The 23642-nt window shown below is 47.9% G+C and overlaps 1 protein-coding gene across 3 annotated transcripts; it reads right to left on the bottom strand.

Moving 5' to 3' along the window:
• Positions 1-374: 374 nt before the first annotated feature.
• rnf150b (ring finger protein 150b) lies at positions 375-23131 on the bottom strand. Of its 3 annotated transcripts, none has more exons than XR_006834096.1 (7): positions 22328-23131; positions 15764-16014; positions 9868-10022; positions 7521-7617; positions 5767-6004; positions 905-3232; positions 375-862 (listed from the first exon to the last, which is right to left on the bottom strand). XR_006834096.1 is itself a non-coding variant. In XM_046319714.1 (6 exons), the coding sequence occupies exons 1-6, from the start codon at positions 22773-22775 to the stop codon at positions 3117-3119; spliced, it is 1305 nt and encodes a 434-aa protein (XP_046175670.1). In that variant the 5' UTR covers positions 22776-23131; the 3' UTR covers positions 375-3116. The 3 variants fall into 3 exon arrangements, 1 of the variants encoding a protein (XP_046175670.1); XR_006834095.1 differs by having other exon boundaries at positions 375-1114; positions 1157-3232; XM_046319714.1 differs by having other exon boundaries at positions 375-3232.
• Positions 23132-23642: the final 511 nt, after the last annotated feature.

The following is a 23642-nucleotide window of genomic DNA, read 5'->3' as shown; positions in this document are numbered from 1 at the left end:
GCTCTGGTCTATAGTAGTACCACTATATAGGGAATAGGGCTCTGGTCTATAGTAGTGTTACTGTATAGGGAATAGGGTGCCATTGAGATTACACAGACATGTTATTTTGTAGCCAGTCCCTCCCACCCAAAACACCCAACAAATAACGTTGAAGAAAGGTTCTGAGAAGGATTCTAGAACGTTCCAGAGGAGGTTCTGAGAAGGATTCTAGAACGTTCCAGAGGAGGTTCTGAGGAGGATTCTAGAACATTCCAGATCATTGCTGTAACATTGATTGTCAAAAAAAGGGGAGTTATTGGTCAACACCATAAATAACACAACCAACTCTGATTGGCCAGTTAAGTCAGAAAAAGGTAGTAAAAAACAAACAAACAGAAAATAAAACAACGCTTTACTGTGAGATCATCGTACAGATATAGACGGACGGACGGAGGATAAAAGAACGTACTTCTTCCAGATATATGACCATTGAATATACACAGGTAGACTGAAGGAGAGAATACTGACGTTCATCTTTAAAAATAGCATTTACTACAACCATGCTGCAATATGTAGTGGTGTGACCTTATCCATGGTTACCAGTAGTAGAGGCCGTGTCAGCCCAGACAGAAAAGCCTAAGTATAGTAAAGGGAAGACAGTGCGCAGTTCACTGACTACATCTCCCAGAAGTCTTTGAGGCATTTTCAAAATAAAATGTCCCCGTCATATAGGCTTCAGTTCTTGGAAGTTCTGTTTCAAAATAGTAGTTTTAGAAATGTGGTTTATAGATTCACAAAAAGGTGCTGTTGATTCCATACTGCTCAGTGTGTGAGATCAGAACTCTTATTGTGAAACATTTCCAGGGCTCCAGGTGACAGGAACCTCCCCATTGACACACAGAATACCCCACCAGGTGACAGGAACCTCCCCATTGACACACAGAATACCCCACCAGGTGACAGGAACCTCCCCATTGACACACAGAATACCCCACCAGGTGACAGGAACCTCCCCATTGACACACAGAATACCCCACCAGGTGACAGGAACCTCCCCATTGACACACAGAATACCCCACCAGGTGACAGGAACCTCCCCATTGACACACAGAATACCCCACCAGGTGACAGGAACCTCCCCATTGACACACAGAATACCCCACCAGGTGACAGGAACTAAACAGTCAGATCGCTCCATAACCAGGTCTGAGTCTATTCTCTACGTAGGCAAGGCCACAGAGTTGAATCTCTAGCGTACACTATACATGGTGTCCCATCCCATATGGGGTTTATCCGGGTAGGTACGACTCATATTACAAAACACACCAATTGTTGCTTTGTAGCACCTACAGATTGAACACTATGGAGTCTCCCAGGAGGACTGGGTAAGGTCAAAATGTCAGAAATATGCCACATTTGATTAGTACTTTTATTATGCTTTAGATACAAAATGTAAAAAACGTACAATATGTCAATAATCGTTCCTCCAAAAAGGACCATTCTATGGATACAATTTCCAGAAAATCCCACAAATGTGGCTCTTTTTTGTCCTGGTTTCATCTGGAATCACTCACAGCTAGGTTTATCCGGGTAGGCCCATTCCAGGTAGGTTTATCCGGGTAGGCCCATTCCAGGTAGGTTTATCCAGCTAGGTTTATCCAGCTAGGTTTATCCGGGTAGGCCCATTCCAGGTAGGTTTACCCAGCTAGGTTTATCCAGCTAGGTTTATCCGGGTAGGTTTATCCGGGTAGGCCCATTCCAGGTAGGTTTATCCGGGTAGGCCCATTCCAGGTAGGTTTATCCGGGTAGGCCCATTCCAGGTAAGTTTATCCAGCTAGGTTTATCCAGCTAGGTTTATCCAGCTAGGTTTATCCAGGTAGGCCCATTCCAGCTAGGTTTATCCAACTAGGTTTATCCAGGTAGGCCCATTCCAGGTAGGTTTATCCAGGTAGGCCCATTCCAGCTAGGTTTATCCAGGTAGGCCCATTCCAGCTAGGTTTATCCAGGTAGGCCCATTCCAGCTAGGTTTATCCGGGTAGGTTTATCCGGGTAGGCCCATTCCAGGTAGGCCCATTCCAGCTAGGTTTATCCGGGTAGGTTTATCCGGGTAGGCCCATTCCAGGTAGGCCCATTCCAGGCTGGCCCATTCCAGGTAGGTTTATCCAGGTAGGCCCATTCCAGCTAGGTTTATCCAGGTAGGCCCATTCCAGCTAGGTTTACCCGGGTAGGTTTATCCGGGTAGGCCCATTCCAGGCTGGCCCATTCCAGGTAGGTTTATCCAGGTAGGCCCATTCCAGCTAGGTTTATCCAGGTAGGCCCATTCCAGCTAGGTTTATCCGGGTAGGCCCATTCCAGGTAGGCCCATTCCAGGCTGGCCCATTCCAGGTAGGTTTATCCAGGTAGGTTTATCCGGGTAGGCCCATTCCAGGTAGGTTTATCCAGGTAGGTTTATCCAGGTATGTTTATCAGTGTAGGCCCATTCCAGGTAGGTTTATCCGGGTAGGCCCATTCCAGGTAAGTTTATCCAGGTAGGCCCATTTCAGGTAGGCCCACTCCAGGTAGGTTTATCCAGGTAGGCCCATTCCAGGTAGGTTTATCCAGGTAGGCCCATTCCAGGCTGGCCCATTCCAGGTAGGTTTATCCAGGTAGGCCCATTCCAGGCTGGCCCATTCCAGGTAGGTTTATCCAGGTAGGCCCAATCCAGGTAGATTTATCCAGGTAGGCCCAATCCATGTAGATTTATCCAGGTAGGCCCAATCCACATAGATTTATCCAGGTAGGCCCAATCCAGGTAGGTTTATCCAGGTAGGCCCAATCCAGGTAGGTTTATCCAGGTAGGCCCAATCCAGGTAGGTTTATCCAGGTAGGTCCAATCCAGGTATGTTTATCCAGGTAGGCCCAATCCAGGCAGGTTTATCCAGGTAGGCCCATTCCAGGTAGGTTTATCCAGGTAGTCCCATTCCAGGCAGGTTTATCCAGGTAGGCCCATTCCAGGCAGGTCTATCCAGCCTACAGGTATGTCTCTGTCCTCTGTCCCAAGTTAGATTTGTCCCAAGTATAGTCAAGACAATACAGAACCAAGGTAACCCAGACTCACCCCGGTAAGACCTTGTTCTGGTCCTGGTGTGGCCCGGGTCTCAGGACTTGTTGTCCCCAGCAGGGGCTGATTGTTCCAGTGAAAGGTCTTCGTCCGACTGCCCTGTTTCTACAGCGAACACCAGGGACGCACTGCTCGTCACGGGCAGGAGTTCACCTAGAGAGGAGGATGAGAGACGAGAGGGGGGGAGTTCACCTAGAGAGGAGGATGAGAGACGAGAGGGGGGGAGTTCACCTAGAGAGGAGGATGAGAGACGAGAGGGCAGGAGTTCACCCAGAGAGGAAGATGAGAGACGAGAGGGGGGAGTTCACCTAGAGAGGAGGATGAGAGACGAGAGGGGGGAGTTCACCTAGAGAGGAGGATGAGAGACGAGAGGGGGAGTTCACCTAGAGAGGAGGATGAGAGACGAGAGGGGGGAGTTCACCCAGAGAGGAGGATGAGAGACGAGAGGGGGAGTTCACCTAGAGAGGAGGATGAGAGACGAGAGGGGGATGCGAGGGAGAGGGGGATGCGAGGGAGAGGGGGATGCGAGGGAGAGGAGGATGAGAGACGAGAGGGCAGGAGTTCACCTAGAGAGGAGGATGAGAGACGAGAGGGGGGATGCGAGGGAGAGGGGGATGCGAGGGAGAGGGGGATGCGAGGGAGAGGAGGATGAGAGACGAGAGGGCAGGAGTTCACCTAGAGAGGAGGATGAGAGACGAGAGGGGGATGCGAGGGAGAGGAGGATGAGAGATGAGAGGGGGATGCGAGGGAGAGGGGGATGCGAGGGAGAGGGGGATGCGAGGGAGAGGAGGATGAGAGACGAGAGGGGGATGCGAGGGAGAGGAGGATGAGAGAAGAGAGGGGGGGTGCGAGGTAGAGGGGTCGCGAGACGAGAGGGGGTGCGAGGGAGAGGGGGGATGCGAGGGAGAGGGGGTGCGAGGGAGAAGGAGAGGGGGGATGCGAGGGAGAGGGGGTGCGAGGGAGAGAAGGATGAGAGATGAGAGGGGGGATGCGAGGGAGAGGAGGATGAGAGACGAGAGGGGGGGTGCGAGGGAGAGGGGGGATGCGAGGGAGAGGAGGGTGAGAGACGAGGGGGTGCGAGGGAGAGGGGGGATGCGAGGGAGAGGAGGGTGAGAGACGAGGGGGATGCGAGAGAGAGGGGGATGCGAGGGAGAGGGGGTGCGAGGGAGAGGGGGGTGCGAGGGAGAGGGGGGTGCGAGGGAGAGGGGGTGCGAGGGAGAGGAGGATGAGAGACGAGAGGGGGGATGCGAGGGAGAGGAGGATGAGAGACGAGGGGGGGATGCGAGGGAGAGGGGGTGCGAGGGAGAAGGGGGTGCGAGGGAGAGGGGGTGCGAGGGAGAAGGGGGTGCGAGGGAGAGGGGGTGTGAGGGAGTGCGAGGGAGAGGAGGATGAGAGATGAGGGGAGGATGCGAGAGAGAGGGGGTGCGAGGGAGAAGGGGGTGCGAGGGAGAAGGGGGATGCGAGGGAGTGCGAGGGAAAGGATGATGAGAGACGAGAGGGGGTGCGAGGGAGAGGGGGATGCGAGGGAGAGGATGCGAGGGAGAGGAGGATGAGAGATGAGGGGGATGCGAGAGAGAGGGGGTGCGAAGGAAAAGGGGGTGTGAGGGAGAGGGGGTGCGAGGGAGAGTGCGAGGGAGAGGGGGTGCGAGGGAGAGGGGGTGCGAGGGAGAGGAGGATGAGAGACGAGGGGGTGCGAGGTAGAGGGGTCGCGAGACGAGAGGGGGTGCGAGGGAGAGGGGGTGCGAGGGAGAAGGAGAGGGGGATGCGAGGGAGAGGAGGATGAGAGATGAGAGGGGGATGCGAGGGAGAGGGGTCGCGAGACGAGAGGGGGGTGCGAGGGAGAGGGGGGATGCGAGGGAGAGGAGGGTGAGAGACGAGGGGGGGGGGTGCGAGGGAGAGGGGGATGCGAGGGAGAGGGGGTGCGAGGGAGAGGGAGAGGAGGATGAGAGACGAGAGGGGGGATGCGAGGGAGAGGAGGATGAGAGACGAGGGGGGGATGCGAGGGAGAGGGGGTGCGAGGGAGAGGGGGTGCGAGGGAGAAGGGGGTGCGAGGGAGAGGGTGCGAGGGAAAGGGGGTGCGAGGGAGTGCGAGGGAGAGGAGGATGAGACGAGAGAGGGGGTGCGAGGGAGAGGGGGGATGCGAGGGAGAGGATGCGAGGGAGAGGAGGATGAGTGATGAGGGGGGATGCGAGAGAGGGGGGTGCGAAGGAAAAGGGGGTGCGAGGGAGAGGGGGTGCGAGGGAGAGGGGGTGCGAGGGAGAGGGAGGGAGCGGGGGTGCGAGGGAGATGAGGGGGGGGGTGCGAGGGAGAGGGGGGTGCGAGGGAGAGGGGGATGAGAGACGAGAGGGGGATGCGAGGGATAAGGGGGGTGGGGATGCGAGAGAGAGGGGGGATGAGAGGGTGTAATTCATAAAGTAACCACCAAGTGGCACTATGAGTGCTGCACCCCACCCTTTCTCTCACCTGTGTGTGTGGGTATCAGTAGTCTCACCTGTGTGTGTGGGTATCAGTAGTCTCACCTGTGTGTGTGGGTATCAGTAGTCTCACCTGTGTGTGTGGGTATCAGTAGTCTCACCTGTGTGTGTGGGTATCAGTAGTCTCACCTGTGTGTGTGGGTATCAGTAGTCTCACCTGTGTGTGTGGGTATCAGTAGTCTCACCTGTGTGTGTGGGTATCAGTTGCCTCACCTGTGTGGGTATCAGTAGTAACAGTAATGGGACTGTCCCTCAGAGGGTCTGGGTCGTGGTAGTCTTGGGGTAGCCCCACCCTCCGCATCCCCGGGTCTAGAACCACCGACCCCCCCTCACTGAGGGTCCCGTCACTGGATCCTGCCGACACCACAGCCTCCAGGACCAGACCCTCCACCCCCACCCCACCCACCATCTCATAGTCCAAGGGCAGGTCATCCAGACCGTCTGCATTTAACTGGAGAGGAGAGAGAAGAGAGAGACGGGGATGAGAGAGACGGGGATGAGAGAGACGGGGATGAGAGAAACGGGGATGAGAGAGACGGGGATGGGATGGGAGAGACGGGGATGAGAGAGATGGGGATGAGAGAGACGGGGATGGGATGGGAGAGACGGGGATGAGAGAGACGGGGATGAGAGAGACGGGGATGAGAGAGACGGGGATGAGAGAGACGGGGATGAGAGAGACGGGGATGAGAGAGACGGGGATGAGAGAGACGGGGATGAGAGAGACGGGGATGGGATGAGAGAGACGGGGATGGGATGGGAGAGACGGGGATGGGAGAGACGGGGATGGGAGAGACGGGGATGGGAGAGACGGGGATGGGAGAGACGGGGATGGGAGAGACGGGGATGCGAGAGACGGGGATACGAGAGACGGGGATGAGAGAGACGGGGATGCGAGAGACGGGGATGAGAGAGACGGGGATGAGAGAGACGGGGATGAGAGAGACGGGGATGAGAGAGACGGGGATGAGAGAGACGGGGATGAGAGAGACGGGGATGAGAGAGACGGGGATGAGAGAGACGGGGATGGGATGAGAGAGACGGGGATGGGATGAGAGAGACGGGGATGAGAGAGACGGGGAGGGGAGAGACGGGGATGGGAGAGACGGGGATGGGAGAGACGGGGATGAGAGAGACGGGGATGAGAGAGACGGGGATGGGATGAGAGAGACGGGGATGAGAGAGACGGGGATGGGATGAGAGAGACGGGGATGAGAGAGACGGGGAGGGAGAGACGGGGATGGGAGAGACGGGGATGGGAGAGACGGGGATGGGAGAGACGGGGATGGGACGAGAGACGGGGATGAGAGAGACGGGGATGCGGGACGGGGATGAGAGAGACGGGGATGAGAGAGACGGGGATGAGAGAGACGGGGATGAGAGAGACGGGGATGAGAGAGACGGGGATGAGAGAGACGGGGATGAGAGAGACGGGGATGAGAGAGACGGGGATGAGAGAGACGGGGATGAGAGAGACGGGGATGAGAGAGACGGGGATGAGAGAGACGGGGAGGGGATGAGAGAGACGGGGAGGGGATGAGAGAGACGGGGAGGGGATGAGAGAGACGGGGAGGGGATGAGAGAGACGGGGAGGGGATGAGAGAGACGGGGAGGGGATGAGAGAGACGGGGAGGGGATGAGACAGATTGTGAGGAGAGGAAGAGGAAGAGCAGAGAGAAACAGTTCAGTATATGTGGGTTCAGTTCAAACATATTCAATGGTGTTGGTGAGAGGGAGTCAAGTTTAGATTCATTTGAGTCCAGCGAGGGAGTCAAGTTTAGATTCATTTGAGTCCAGCGAGGGAGTCAAGTTTAGATTCATTTGAGTCCAGCGAGGGAGTCAAGTTTAGATTCATTTGAGTCCAGCGAGGGAGTCAAGTTTAGATTCATTTGAGTCCATTCAAATCGGATGGTGACCAACAGAAGAAATTCATTTGAATGAGTGACTTTGATTCTGAAATGACTCACAGCGATGCCCAGGGCTTTGAGGATGTCTATCTTACACATGGGACAGGTCCTGTGGTCCAGCAGCCAAGGGTCCACACAGTTCTTATGGAACAGATGTCTGAGAGGAGAAAGAGTTTATAACAAGTTTATAAAAAGGTCTATGACAGGTTATAACAGGTCTATAACATGGGACAGGTCCTGTGATCCAACAGCCAGGGGTCCACACAGTTCTTATGGAACAGATGTCAGAGAGGAAAAACACAACCATGGCGTTTATAAAACAGTTCATAACGGGTCGGTAACGCGTTCATAACGGGTCGGTAACGGGTCGGTAACGGGTTCATACCGCGTTCATAATGGGTCGGTAACGCGTTCATAACGGGTCGGTAACGGGTTCATAACGGGTCGGTAACGGGTTCATAACGGGTCGGTAACACGTTCATAAGGTGTTCATAACGTGTTCATAACGGGTCGGTAACGGGTTCATAACGCGTTCATAACGGGTCGGTAACGGGTTCATAACGGGTCGGTAACGTGTTCATAACGGGTCGGTAACGTGTTCATAACGGGTCGGTAACGTGTTCATAACGGGTCGGTAACGGGTTCATAACGGGTCGGTAACGGGTTCATAACGGGTCGGTAACGCGTTCATAACGGGTCGGTAACGGGTTCATAACGGGTCGGTAACGGGTTCATAACACGTTCATAACGGGTCGGTAACGGGTTCATAACGGGTCGGTAACGGGTTCATAACGGGTCGGTAACGCGTTCATAACGGGTCGGTAACGCGTTCATAACGGGTCGGTAACGCGTTCATAACGGGTCGGTAACGCGTTCATAACGGGTCGGTAACGCGTTCATAACGGGTCGGTAACGCGTTCATAACGGGTCGGTAACGCGTTCATAACGGGTCGGTAACGCGTTCATAACACGTTCATAACGGGTAGGTAACGCGTTCATAACGCGTTCATAACGGGTCGGTAACGCGTTCATAACGGGTTCATAACGGGTCGGTAACGTGTTCATAACACGTTCATAACGGGTAGGTAACGCGTTCATAACGGGTTCATAACGGGTCGGTAACGCGTTCATAACGGGTCGGTAACGCGTTCATAACGGGTCGGTAACGGGTTCATAACGGGTCGGTAACGGGTTCATAACGGGTCGGTAACGTGTTCATAACGAGTCGGTAACGGGTTCATAACGGGTTCATAACACGTTCATAACGGGTCTGTAACGCTTTCATAACGGGTCGGTAACGGGTTCATAACGGGTCGGTAACGCGTTCATAACGGGTCAGTAACGGGTGGTTTACGACACGAGTGCTATGGTAGGTTTAGTAGCTGGGTAAGTGTTTATAACAGTTTCTCAAGAGTTTATAAAAAAAAAGGGTTTACAAATGTGTTTTAAACAGGTGTAATAAAGCCAGTCTCCTTTAACCTCGTTTAACTCTTGAAGTTTTCACCCCCCAAATAAAAAAAACAAAACTATTTTTTTTTTTTTTTTTGTGGACATAAGACTGTAAAAACAACAGAAAATCAGCTCCAAGGGACAATAGATCGTATACAAAAGTAAGCTTTTGGTTTGAAATAATTATAATTAATTATTAATGAATTATTAAAAACATCTGTTTTGGGGGTGCTTCTTGGGGGTCAATTTGCAGTCCACAAATGATTTTCTGGACCCCGACCTTCCGCTCAAGAGAGAAAGAAGAACATATTGAACCGTTTATACAGTCTTATGTGCCCAGATGACTTCATGGAAACCATTTTGTTGTCTCTGCGTTTAAAGGAAGTCGCTAACTAGATTTAGCACGAAACTGGGGCTCCAAGGTGGAGCAGCGGTCTAAGGCACCGCATCGGAGTGCTAGATGCATCGCTACAGACCTTGGTTCGATTCCAGGCTGTATTACAGTGGTCTAATGCACTGCATCGGAGCGCTAGACGCATCACTACAGACCTTGGTTCGATTCCAGGCTGTATTACAGCGGTCTAAGGCACTGCATCGGAGTGCTAGACGCATCACGACAGACCTTGGTTCGATGCCAGGCTGTATTACAGCGGTCTAAGGCACTGCATCTCAGTGCTAGAGGCATCACTACAGACCCTGGTTCGATTCCAGGCTGTATCACAAACGGCCTGTGATTAGGAGTCCCTCAGGGAGATGCACAATTGGCCCAGCGTCGTCTGGGTTTGGCCGGGGGTAGGCCGTCAATGTAAATAATAATTACTTCTTAACTGACTTGCCTAGTTAAATAAAAAATGTTATTTTTAAAACTAATGGATCTCAAAACAACCTCAACTTCCTTCATACTGAACACTGAATAATGCCTCGTTACCCTTTAGGTGTTTCTAACGGTCTTACTTACCTGCAGGGTAGTATCCTGACCACGTCGTTTGGCTTGTAACCCTCGATACACACGGCACAGTTATCAAAGTCTGACTCCGTCTCCCCGTCTCCCTTCCTGATGGTCCTGACCTGCAGCTTACTGATGGCCTTCTTAGCTGCATCTCCCAGACGCCTCTGGAGAGAGGGGAAAGGGGGTAGAGAGAGAGAGGGGCGGGCGGGGAAACAAGAAAGCGAGAGAGGGGCGGGGAAACGAGAGAGAGGGGCGGGGAAACGAGAGAGAGGGAGAGAAAGAGAGAGAGAGAGGATAAAGAGAGAGAGAGAGAGAGAGAGAGAGAGAGAGAGAGAGAGAGAGAGAGAGAGAGAGAGAGAGAGAGAGAGAGAGAGAGAGAGAGAACTCAGTCTTACTAAATTTGCACACACTGTATATAGACTTTTTGTATTGTGTTATTGACTGTATGTTTACTCCATGTGTAACTCTGTGTTGTCTGTGTCACACCGCTTTGCTTTTATCTTGGCCAGGTCTCAGTTGTAAATGAGAACTTGTTCTCAACTGGCCGACCTGGTGGAATAAAGGTCAACTAGCCTACCTGGTTAAATAAAGGTCAACTAGCCTACCTGGTTAAATAAAGGTCAACTAGCCTACCTGGTTAAATAAAGGTCAACTAGCCTACCTGGTGAAATAAAGGTCAACTAGCCTACCTGGTGAAATAAAGGTCAACTAGCCTACCTGGTTAAATAAAGGTCAACTAGCCTACCTGGTTAAATAAAGGTCAACTAGCCTACCTGGTGAAATAAAGGTCAACTGGCCTACCTGGTGAAATAAAGGTCAACTAGCCTACCTGGTGAAATAAAGGTCAACTAGCCTACCTGGTTAAATAAAGGTCAACTGGCCTACCTGGTTAAATAAAGGTCAACTAGCCTACCTGGTGAAATAAAGGTCAACTAGCCTACCTGGTGAAATAAAGGTCAACTGGCCTACCTGGTTAAATAAAGGTCAACTAGCCTACCTGGTTAAATAAAGGTCAACTAGCCTACCTGGTTAAATAAAGGTCAACTAGCCTACCTGGTTAAATAAAGGTCAACTAGCCTACCTGGTTAAATAAAGGTCAACTAGCCTACCTGGTTAAATAAAGGTCAACTAGCCTACCTGGCTAAATAAAGGTCAACTAGCCTACCTGGTTAAATAAAGGTCAACTAGCCTACCTGGTTAAATAAAGGTCAACTAGCCTACCTGGGTAAATAAAGGTCAACTAGCCTACCTGGTTAAATAAAGGTCAACTAGCCTACCTGGCTAAATAAAGGTCAACTAGCCTACCTGGTTAAATAAAGGTCAACTAGCCTACCTGGTTAAATAAAGGTCAACTAGCCTACCTGGTTAAATAAAGGTCAACTAGCCTACCTGGTTACATAAAGGTCAACTAGCCTACCTGGTTAAATAAAGGTCAACTAGCCTACCTGGTTAAATAAAGGTCAACTGGCCGACCTGGTTAAATAAAGGTCAACTGGCCTACCTGGTTAAATAAAGGTCAACTAGTCTACCTGGTTAAATAAAGGTCAACTGGCCTACCTGGTTAAATAAAGGTCAACTGGCCTACCTGGTTAAATAAAGGTCAACTGGCCTACCTGGTTAAATAAAGGTGAAATGTATTCAGCGTGGAGTGAACTGGTGTCGTTCGCATACCCGTCGTTTGTTTCAAACGGATTGATTTGATTGGTTCAAAATCAGCCAACAGACATCAGCTTGGTAGAGAGTAGTTAGGTAGTTACTTGGTAGTTAGCTAGATACATTTGCTAATTTCAAAATGTCATAAATACTGATTCTACCCCATCACAAAACACCTTGGCCGTGCTGCTGCTCCAGTTTCAACTGTTCTGCGTTATTATTATTCGATCATGCTGGTCATTTATGAACATTTGAACATCTTGGCCATGTTCTGTTATCATCTCCACCCGGCACAGCCAGAAGAGGACTGGTGTTACTGGTTCTATTCATTCTATTTACCTGGGTTAGAGGTTCTATTCATTATATTTACCTGGGTTAGAGGTTCTATTCATTCTATTTACCTGGGTTAGAGGTTCTATTCATTCTATTTACCTGGGTTAGAGGTTCTATTCATTCTATTTACCTGGGTTAGAGGTTCTATTCATTCTATTTACCTGGGTTAGAGGTTCTATTCATTCTATTTACCAGGGTTAGAGGTTCTATTCATTCTATTTACCAGGGTTAGAGGTTCTATTCATTCTATTTACCAGGGTTAGAGGTTCTATTCATTATATTTACCAGGGTTAAAGGTTCTATTCATTCTATTTACCGGGGTTAGAGGTTCTATTCATTATATTTACCAGTCATATTACCAGGGTTAGAGGTTCTATTCATTCTATTTACCTGGGTTAGAGGTTCTATTCATTCTATTTACCTGGGTTAGAGGTTCTATTCATTATATTTACCTGGGTTAGAGGTTCTATTCATTCTATTTACCTGGGTTAGAGGTTCTATTCATTCTATTTACCTGGGTTAGAGGTTCTATTCATTCTATTTACCTGGGTTAGAGGTTCTATTCATTCTATTTACCAGGGTTAGAGGTTCTATTCATTCTATTTACCAGGGTTAGAGGTTATATTCATTCTATTTACCAGGGTTAGAGGTTCTATTCATTCTATTTACCAGGGTTAGAGGTTCTATTCATTCTATTTACCTGGGTTAGAGGTTCTATTCATTCTATTTACTAGGGTTAGAGGTTCTATTCATTCTATTTACCAGGGTTAGAGGTTCTATTCATTCTATTTACCAGGGTTAGAGGTTCTATTCATTCTATTTACCTGGGTTAGAGGTTCTATTCATTCTATTTACCAGGGTTAGAGGTTCTATTCATTCTATTTACCTGGGTTAGAGGTTCTATTCATTCTATTTACCTGGGTTAGAGGTTCTATTCATTCTATTTACCTGGGTTAGAGGTTCTATTCATTCTATTTACCAGGGTTAGAGGTTCTATTCATTCTATTTACCAGGGTTAGAGGTTCTATTCATTCTATTTACCAGGGTTAGAGGTTCTATTCATTCTATTTACCTGGGTTAGAGGTTCTATTCATTCTATTTACCAGGGTTAGAGGTTCTATTCATTCTATTTACCTGGGTTAGAGGTTCTATTCATTCTATTTACCTGGGTTAGAGGTTCTATTCATTCTATTTACCTGGGTTAGAGGTTCTATTCATTCTATTTACCTGGGTTAGAGGTTCTATTCATTCTATTTACCAGGGTTAGAGGTTCTATTCATTCTATTTACCTGGGTTAGAGGTTCTATTCATTCTATTTACCAGGGTTAGAGGTTCTATTCATTCTATTTACCTGGGTTAGAGGTTCTATTCATTCTATTTACCAGGGTTAGAGGTTCTATTCATTCTATTTACCTGGGTTAGAGGTTCTATTCATTCTATTTACTAGGGTTAGAGGTTCTATTCATTCTATTTACCAGGGTTAGAGGTTCTATTCATTCTATTTACCAGGGTTAGAGGTTCTATTCATTCTATTTACCAGGGTTAGAGGTTCTATTCATTCTATTTACCAGGGTTAGAGGTTCTATTCATTCTATTTACCTGGGTTAGAGGTTCTATTCATTCTATTTACCTGGGTTAGAGGTTCTATTAATTCTATTTACCAGGGTTAGAGGTTCTATTCATTCTATTTACCTGGGTTAGAGGTTCTATTCATTCTATTTACCAGGGTTAGAGGTTCTATTCATTCATTCTGGGTTAGAGGTTTACCTGGGTTAGAGGTTCTATTCATTCTATTTACTAGGGTTAGAGGTTCTATTCATTCTATTTACCAGGGTTAGAGGTTCTATTCATTCTATTTACCAGGGTTAGAGGTTCTATTCATTCTATTTACCAGGGTTAGAGGTTCTATTCATTCTATTTACCTGGGTTAGAGGTTCTATTCATTCTATTTACCTGGGTTAGAGGTTCTATTAATTCTATTTACCAGGGTTAGAGGTTCTATTCATTCTATTTACCAGTCATGTTACCAGGGTTAGAGGTTCTATTCATTCTATTTACCAGGGTTAGAGGTTCTATTCATTCTATTTACCAGGGTTAGAGGTTCTATTCATTCTATTTACCTGGGTTAGAGGTTCTATTCATTTTATTTACCAGGGTTAAAGGTTCTATTCATTCTATTTACCAGGGTTAAAGGTTCTATTCATTCTATTTACCAGGGTTAGAGGTTCTATTCATTCTATTTACCAGGGTTAAAGGTTCTATTCATTCTATTTACCAGGGTTAGAGGTTCTATTCATTCTATTTACCAGGGTTAAAGGTTCTATTCATTCTATTTACCAGGGTTAGAGGTTCTATTCATTCTATTTACCTGGGTTAGAGGTTCTATTCATTTTATTTACCAGGGTTAAAGGTTCTATTCATTCTATTTACCAGGGTTAAAGGTTCTATTCATTCTATTTACCAGGGTTAGAGGTTCTATTCATTCTATTTACCAGGGTTAAAGGTTCTATTCATTCTATTTACCAGGGTTAGAGGTTCTATTCATTCTATTTACCAGGGTTAGAGAATCTATTCATTCTATTTACCAGTCATGTTACCAGGGTTAGAGGTTCTATTAATTATATTTACCAGGGTTAAAGGTTCTATTCATTCTATTTACCAGGGTTAGAGGTTCTATTCATTCTATTTACCAGGGTTAGAGGTTCTATTCATTCTATTTACCAGGGTTAGAGGTTCTATTCATTCTATTTACCTGGGTTAGAGGTTCTATTCATTCTATTTACCAGGGTTAGAGGTTCTATTCATTCTATTTACCAGGGTTAGAGGTTCTATTCATTCTATTTACCAGGGTTAGAGGTTCTATTCATTCTATTTACCAGGGTTAGAGGTTCTATTCATTCTATTCACCAGGGTTAGAGGTTCTATTCATTCTATTTACCAGGGTTAGAGGTTCCAAGCCCGTTCTATTCATTATGTGTGCTGATGTATTGTGAGGGAAGTTGCCTCGGCCTCAACACCTTGCTTGTTTCTTCAAGAACAAACCCATCAAGTTTAATCTCGTTGTTAAGAGTCAGAAACAGCCCTGTGTGTACCTGGTTGGATCTAGGGTCATTGTGCCAGCCCTGTGTGTACCTGGTTGGATCTAGGGTCATTGTGCCAGCCCTGTGTGTACCTGGTTGGATCTAGGATCTTTGTGCCAGCCCTGTGTGTACCTAGTTGGATCTAGGATCTTTGTGCCAGCCCTGTGTGTACCTGGTTGGATCTAGGATCTTTGTGCCAGCCCTGTGTGTACCTGGTAGTGGTCTCTAGGGTCATTGTGCCAGCCCTGTGTGTACCTGGTAGCGGTCTCTAGGGTCATTGTGCCAGCCCTGTGTGTACCTGGTTGGATCTAGGGTCATTGTGCCAGCCCTGTGTGTACCTGGTTGGATCTAGGATCTTTGTGCCAGCCCTGTGTGTACCTGGTTGGATCTAGGATCTTTGTGCCAGCCCTGTGTGTACCTGGTAGTGGTCTCTAGGGTCATTGTGCCAGCCCTGTGTGTACCTGGTAGCGGTCTCTAGGGTCATTGTGCCAGCCCTGTGTGTACCTGGTTGGATCTAGGGTCATTGTGCCAGCCCTGTGTGTACCTGGTTGGATCTAGGATCTTTGTGCCAGCCCTGTGTGTACCTGGTTGGATCTAGGATCTTTGTGCCAGCCCTGTGTGTACCTGGTAGTGGTCTCTAGGGTCATTGTGCCAGCCCTGTGTGTACCTGGTAGTGGTCTCTAGGGTCATTGTGCCAGCCCTGTGTGGACCTGGTAGAGGTCTCTAGGGTCATTGTGCCAGCCCTGTGTGTACCTGGTAGCGGTCTCTAGGGTCATTGTGCCAGCCCTGTGTGTACCTGGTAGCGGTCTCTAGGGTCATTGTGCCAGCCCTGTGTGTACCTGGTAGCGGTCTCGTGCGTTGACGTATCTGAACCTCTGTATATAGTAGAAGACGAGCCAGGCCAGAGAGATGATCATCAGGATGATGAAGGAGATGGAGACGAACACCACCGACGTCCTGCTCACGTACTTCTGGAGGTTACGCGTTCCTATGGTGATGTGCATGGTTACCGTGACGTTCCGCTCCAGCAGAGCAGCGACCTCACGACCTTTAGGCTCGGGGATCATGATGGCAACCACGTCACCCATACCTGAGAAGGGAGGGAGGGGAGATTTTAGGACAGGAATACAAATAAAACAGACTCCCTGTGTGTGTGTGTGTGTGTGTGTGTGTGTGTGTGTGTGTGTGTGTGTGTGTGTGTGTGTGTGTGTGTGTGTGTGTGTGTGTGTGTGTGTGTGTGTGTGTGTGTGTGTGTGTGTGTGTGTGTGTGTGTGTGTGTGTGTGTGTGAGAGAGATGGACATGCACTGTACAGTGCATTCTGAAAGTATTCAGACCCCTCTACCTTTCTCACATTTTGTTACGTTACAGCCTTATTCTAAAATGTATTAAATCATATTTGTTTTACTCATCAATCTACACAATACACCATAATAAAGGACAAAGCAGAAACAGGTTAAGAAGTTTTTGCAAATTCAGAAAAAAATTATGGAAATATCACATTTACACAAGTATTCAGACCCTTTACTCAGTACTTTGTTGAAGCACCTTTAGCAGCGATTATATCCTCCAGTCTTCTTGGGTTTGACGCTACAAGCTTGGCACACCTGTATTTGGGGAGTTTCTCCCATTCTTCTCTGCAGATCCTCTCAATCTCTGTCAGGTTGGATGGGGAGCGTCGCTGCACAGCCATTTCCAGGTCTCTCCAGACATGTTAGATCAGGGCTCAAGTCCGGGCTCTGGCTGGGCCAATCAATATTAAGATGGTGTTCTTAATGTGTTTTGATGTTTTGTCTGTAGGCTCCGTCTATTAAGAGTTCAATCAACTGTAGTATTGCATTTCAGTTCTCCTGACTCAAATGTCATTCATTGTCTCCTCACAGAGGGAATACTGTAGTTTGCACGGCTCTTTCTCTCCCATCACTTCCTCCTTATTTACATAAACGACAGCCATCTAGGTTCTCCAGTTTGATCAACTGATAGTGGCCTGATCAAACTGAACAAAAAAAGAAAAAAACATTTCAAAGATTTTTCTCAGTTCATTTAAGGAAAATCAGTCAATTTAAAATAAAATCATTAGTTCATAATCGATGGATTTCACATGTCTGGACAGATATGAATCCGTTGGTCACAGATATTAAAATATATATATATTTATTTTAATTAGACTTACAATGGGCCTCAGGATCACTGTATTTTTGTGCATTCAAATTGCCATCGATAAAATGCTATTGGGTTTGTTGACTGTAGTTTATGCCTGTCCATACCATAACCCCACCGCCACGTCGACATCAGCAAACCGCTTGCCCACACCACACCATACACGCAGTCTGACCGGTACAGTTGAAACCAGGATTCATCCGTGAAGAACACACTTCTCCAGGTACATCAAAGGTGAACATTTTCCCCACTGAAGTCGGTTACGACGCCGAACTGCAGTCAGGTCAAGACCCTGGTGAGGACGCCGAGTTTCCCTGAGACGGTTTCTGACAGTTTGTGAAGAACTTCTTTGGTTGTGCAAACCCTCAGTTTCATCAGCTGTCCGGGTGGCTGGTCTCAGAAGATCCCGCAGGGGAAGAAGCCGGATGCGGAGGTCCTGGGTTGTCATGGTTACACGTGGTCCACGGTTGAGACCGGTTGGACGTACTGACAAATTCTCTAAAACTACTTAAGGTAATGCTAATTTATATACCATCTCTGTCAACAGTTCTGGTGGACATTCCTGCAGTCAGCATGCCAATTGCACGCTCCCTCAAAACTTGAGACATATGTACATTTTAGTTGTCATTTATTGTCTCCAGCACAAGGTCTGTGTACTGATCATGCTGATAAATCAGATTATTGATATGCCACACCTCTCAGGTGGATGGATTATCTTGACAAAGGAGAAATGCTCACTAACAGGGATGTAAACAAATTTGTGCACAACATTTGGGAGAAATAAGCTTTTTCTGAGTATGGAACATTTCTGGAATCTTTCATGTCAGCTCATTAAACATGGGACCAACACTTTACATGTTGTGTTTATATATATTTTTTGTGTGTAGGGTAGAGGTTAGAATGTTACCTCATCAGCATAGAGGTTAGAATGTTACCTCATCAGCATAGAGGTTAGAATGTTACCTCATCAGCATAGAGGTTAGAATGTCACCTCATCAGCATAGAGGTTAGAATGTCACCTCATCAGCATAGAGGTTAGAATGTTACCTCATCAGCATAGCTGGTATTTATAGGGTAGAGGTTAGAATGTTACCTCATCAGTAGAGAGGTTAGAATGTTACCTCATCAGCATAGAGGTTAGAATGTTACCTTATCAGCATAGAGGTTAGAATGTTACCTTATCAGCATAGAGGTTAGAATGTTACCTCATCAGCATAGCTAGTATTTATAGGGTAGAGGTTAGAATGTTACCTCATCAGCAGAGAGGTTAGAATGTTACCTCATCAGCATAGAGGTTAGAATGTTACCTCATCAGCATAGCTGGTATTTATAGGGTAGAGGTTAGAATGTTACCTCATCAGCATAGCTGGTATTTATAGGGTAGAGGTTAGAATGTTACCTCATCAGCATAGCTGGTATTTATAGGGTAGAGGTTAGAATGTTACCTCATCAGCATAGAGGTTAGAATGTTACCTCATCAGCATAGCTGGTATTTATAGGGTAGAGGTTAGAATGTTACCTCATCAGCATAGCTGGTATTTATAGGGTAGAGGTTAGAATGTTACCTCATCAGCATAAAGGTTAGAATGTTACCTCATCAGCAAAGAGGTTAGAATGTTACCTCATCAGCAAAGAGGTTAGAATGTTACCTCATCAGCATAGCTAGTATTTATAGGGTAGAGGTTAGAATGTTACCTCATCAGCATAAAGGTTAGAATGTTACCTCATCAGCAAAGAGGTTAGAATGTTACCTCATCAGCAAAGAGGTTAGAATGTTACCTCATCAGCATAGCTAGTATTTATAGGGTAGAGGTTAGAATGTTACCTCATCAGCATAAAGGTTAGAATGTTACCTCATCAGCATAGCTGGTATTTATAGGGTAGAGGTTAGAATGTCACCTCAGCAGGATTAGCATCCAGTCTCTCCTCCTCTTTACCATTAGCAAACATGCAGAATGCCATTCACCAATTAACTTCAGCCTATGAGCACGGCACAGTAAGAACATTCTAGAACGCTCGCCAATTAACCTAGGGGCTCAATTACTCAATAATCACTCCCCTTTCTGTCAACCAATGGGAATACATCTAGGGGAGTATTTATGTCAACTCATCCTTTGTCTGTCACTATGTTTTGCTGCAACAGTCGTCCAATGAACTTTCACCTTCCCACCACCAGCATGATAACCTGAAAGGCCATCATGGGAACCCCGTTCTCCCAGCCGGGGGGGGGGTGGTTCCCGAGGCCAGCTGCCAAGCATAGGGCAACCTGTCATCAACATCTGGCTCTGAGGAGCATTCCTCGGAGACGAAACCCGACCCCCAAAACTATTCCATAAACGTCCATATTTTACTTTAGTCTGCTATCGTTCAGTTAAGCCTGTACCTATACACATCCCCTATACTATACCCACTGCATGGTGAGGTCTCTACCCCTATACTATACCCACTGCATGGTGGGGTCTCTACCCCCTATACTATACCCACTGCATGGTGGGGTCTCTACCCCCTATACTATACCCACTGCATGGTGGGGTCTCTACCCCTATACTATACCCACTGTATGGTGGGGTCTCTACCCCCTATACTATTCTATACCCACTGCATGGTGGGGTCTCTACCCCCTATACTATACCCACTGCATGGTGGGGTCTCTATCCCCTATACTATACCCACTACATGGTGAGGTCTCTACCCCCTATACTATACCCACTACATGGTGAGGTCTCTACCTCTATACTATACCCACTGCATGGTGAGGTCTCTACCCCCTATACTATACCCACTGCATGGTGGGGTCTCTACCCTCTATACTATACCCACTGCATGGTGAGGTCTCTACCCCCTATACTATACCCACTGCATGGTGGGGTCTCTACCCCCTATACTATACCCACTGCATGGTGAGGTCTCTACCCCCTATACTATACCCACTGCATGGTGAGGTCTCTACCCCCTATACTATACCCACTGCATGGTGGGGTCTCTACCCCCTATACTATACCCACTGCATGGTGGGGTCTCTACCCCCTATACTATACCCACTGCATGGTGGGGTCTCTACCCCTATACTATACCCACTGCATGGTGGGGTCTCTACCCCCTATACTATACCCCCTATACTATACCCACTGCATGGTGCAGTCTCTACCCCCTATACTATACCCACTGCATGGTGGGGCCTCTCTATCCCCACTACATGGTGGGGTCTCTACCCCCTATACTATACCCACTGCATGGTGGGGTCTCTATCCCCTATACTATACCCACTGCATGGTGGGGTCTCTATCCCCTATACTATACCCACTGCATGGTGGGGTCTCTATCCCCTATTCTATACCCACTGCATGGTGGGGTCTCTACCCCCTATACTATACCCACTGCATGGTGGGGTCTCTACCCCTATACTATACCCACTGCATGGTGGGGTCTCTACCCCCTATACTATACCCACTGCATGGTGGGGTCTCTACCCCCTATACTATACCCACTGCATGGTGGGGTCTCTACCCCCTATACTATACCCACTGCATGGTGGGGTCTCTACCCCCGATACTATACCCACTGCATGGTGGGGTCTCTACCCCCGATACTATACCCACTACATGGTGGGGTCTCTACCCCCTATACTATCCCCACTGCATGGTGGGGTCTCTCTACCCCCTATACTATACCCACTGCATGGTGAGGTCTCTCTACCCCTATACTATACCCACTGCATGGTGGGGTCTCTACCCCCTATACTATACCCACTGCATGGTGGGGTCTCTACCCCCTATACTATACCCACTGCATGGTGAGGTCTCTACCCCTATACTATACCCACTGCATGGTGAGGTCTCTACCCCCTATTCTATACCCACTACATGGTGGGGTCTCTACCCCCTATACTATCCCCACTGCATGGTGGGGTCTCTCTACCCCCTATACTATACCCACTGCATGGTGAGGTCTCTCTACCCCCTACACTATACCCACTGCATGGTGGGGTCTCTACCCCCTATACTATACCCACTGCATGGTGAGGTCTCTACCCCTATACTATACCCACTGCATGGTGAGGTCTCTACCCCCTATTCTATACCCACTGCATGGTGAGGTCTCTACCCCTATACTATACCCACTACATGGTGGGGTCTCTACCCCCTATACTATGCCCACTGCATGGTGGGGTCTCTCTACCCCCTATACTATACCCACTGCATGGTGGGGTCTCTATCCCCTATACTATGCCCACTGCATGGTGGGGTCTCTCTACCCCCTATACTATACCCACTGCATGGTGGGGTCTCTACCCCCTATACTATACCCACTGCATGGTGAGGTCTCTACCCCCTATTCTATACCCACTACATGGTGGGGTCTCTACCCCCTATACTATGCCCACTGCATGGTGGGGTCTCTACCCCCTATACTATACCCACTGCATGGTGGGGTCTCTACCCCCTATACTATACCCACTGCATGGTGGGGTCTCTACCCCCTATACTATACCCACTGCATGGTGGGGTCTCTACCCCCGATACTATACCCACTGCATGGTGGGGTCTCTACCCCGATACTATACCCACTACATGGTGGAGTCTCTACCCCCTATACTATCCCCACTGCATGGTGGGGTCTCTCTACCCCCTATACTATACCCACTGCATGGTGAGGTCTCTCTACCCCCTATACTATACCCACTGCATGGTGGGGTCTCTACCCCCTATACTATACCCACTGCATGGTGAGGTCTCTACCCCTATACTATACCCACTGCATGGTGAGGTCTCTACCCCCTATTCTATACCCACTGCATGGTGAGGTCTCTCTACCCCCTATACTATACCCACTGCATGGTGGGGTCTCTACCCCCTATACTATACCCACTGCATGGTGAGGTCTCTACCCCTATACTATACCCACTGCATGGTGAGGTCTCTACCCCCTATTCTATACCCACTGCATGGTGAGGTCTCTACCCCTATACTATACCCACTACATGGTGGGGTCTCTACCCCCTATACTATGCCCACTGCATGGTGGGGTCTCTCTACCCCCTATACTATACCCACTGCATGGTGGGGTCTCTATCCCCTATTCCCCCTATTCATAATTATACATAGCTACATACACACAAGACTTACAAGATAGACATAACGCCTACGCCCTGGATGATCGCAGTAAACAAGTAATCTATGCATAACAACTCCCCACCCTGTGTGACCCGATACATCATATGACGATCTGGCCTGCTCGTCCATACCTGAATGTGGCATGGTGATTGTATCATTGGAGTTGCTGGATCCAACGTTGAATATAACGATGGCCGAGGCGTTTTGGCTCGCTGCGTGTCTTATCTTATCTTTAAATGTGCAGTTTCCCCTGGCAATCAGGGCTATCCACGCACTGCCTTGGACCGGAACAGAGAACCGGGTACCGGGATCACAGGCTTGTCTATCCTGAGAGAGAGAAGGAAGTACCACGACTCCTTTTGCGTCGCGTTTAAGCGAGTGTTCCCCGTATCGACCGTATTCTGCTTTCTCCGTGCGGACTTCAGAGGTGACCGGATCAATGTAGGTGATATTAACGAAAGCGGTGTACCACTCCTCTCTCTCGGCGACGGTAAAGTCCAAACAGAGGAGGTGAACGAAACAAAACGTCAGGAGCCATGTAGATAGGGCTAAACTGCGGCAGGCCTGCATCAACGACATGATCAGAACTATCTGGGTTTATTATGATCTCTGTCTGCAGTACCGTCCACACCTACAACTAGATACTGTTAGTTAGTTACGCCATAACGAACGGGTTGTTTTCCATCCACCCCCCGGTCTCTCGCTCTCTGTGTGTGTGTGTGTAAACACACCTCCTCCTCTATTAGCTACTTAATGTAGGGTTGCAGAAAGCCGAAGGGGGGGAAAAAACACACACTTCCTTTTTCAAAACCTCAAATCAACAAAACAAAAAAAAGGTTGTTTCCGGCAACCGCGAGGAAACGGTAACCAGCGATCATGTGGACACTCTGCAAAGACATTATAAAGTTAGTTTGGTTATAAACGTTAATGGGTCCACGAGGTGTTTCTCCCTTTTATCAACTTTCAGAATAAAAGTCCCTTCCTGTATACTTCGTAAATTAATCATTAGGGCGAAAATTATAGAAAATGTGCACAATTATCGATATATTTTGTACTAGTTATCATACAAAGAATAATTTAAAGTATTTGCTAAGATGTCATTTTGTACATTTATTTTAAACCTAAATGGTCAACGTTTTATTTTTTTGTTTGTTGTATAATATAATAATAATATAATACAAAATGATCTGTACACTGTGTTACAGTAAAAACAGTCCCCGTCCTCAAAAACAAATAATTACATTTATAGTACCATTGACGTTACAGGCATGCTGGGAATTATTTTTGTATCAGCCCTGAGCCCTTTGCCCTACTGGGATGATGTAAAACAAACTGGGCTCCACCGCATCACACACCGCGATGAATACACCAATCACGAGCCATGGCCTTTTTCAGTGCTGCCTTTAACCAACATGTCTGTGGGACTCAGAATATGTAGAGGGGCGT

Source organism: Oncorhynchus gorbuscha, linkage group LG21 (assembly GCF_021184085.1).
Source record: "Oncorhynchus gorbuscha isolate QuinsamMale2020 ecotype Even-year linkage group LG21, OgorEven_v1.0, whole genome shotgun sequence".
NCBI classification, from domain to species: Eukaryota; Metazoa; Chordata; class Actinopteri; order Salmoniformes; family Salmonidae; genus Oncorhynchus; species Oncorhynchus gorbuscha.
This window is presented reverse-complemented; position numbering and strand designations above follow the sequence as displayed.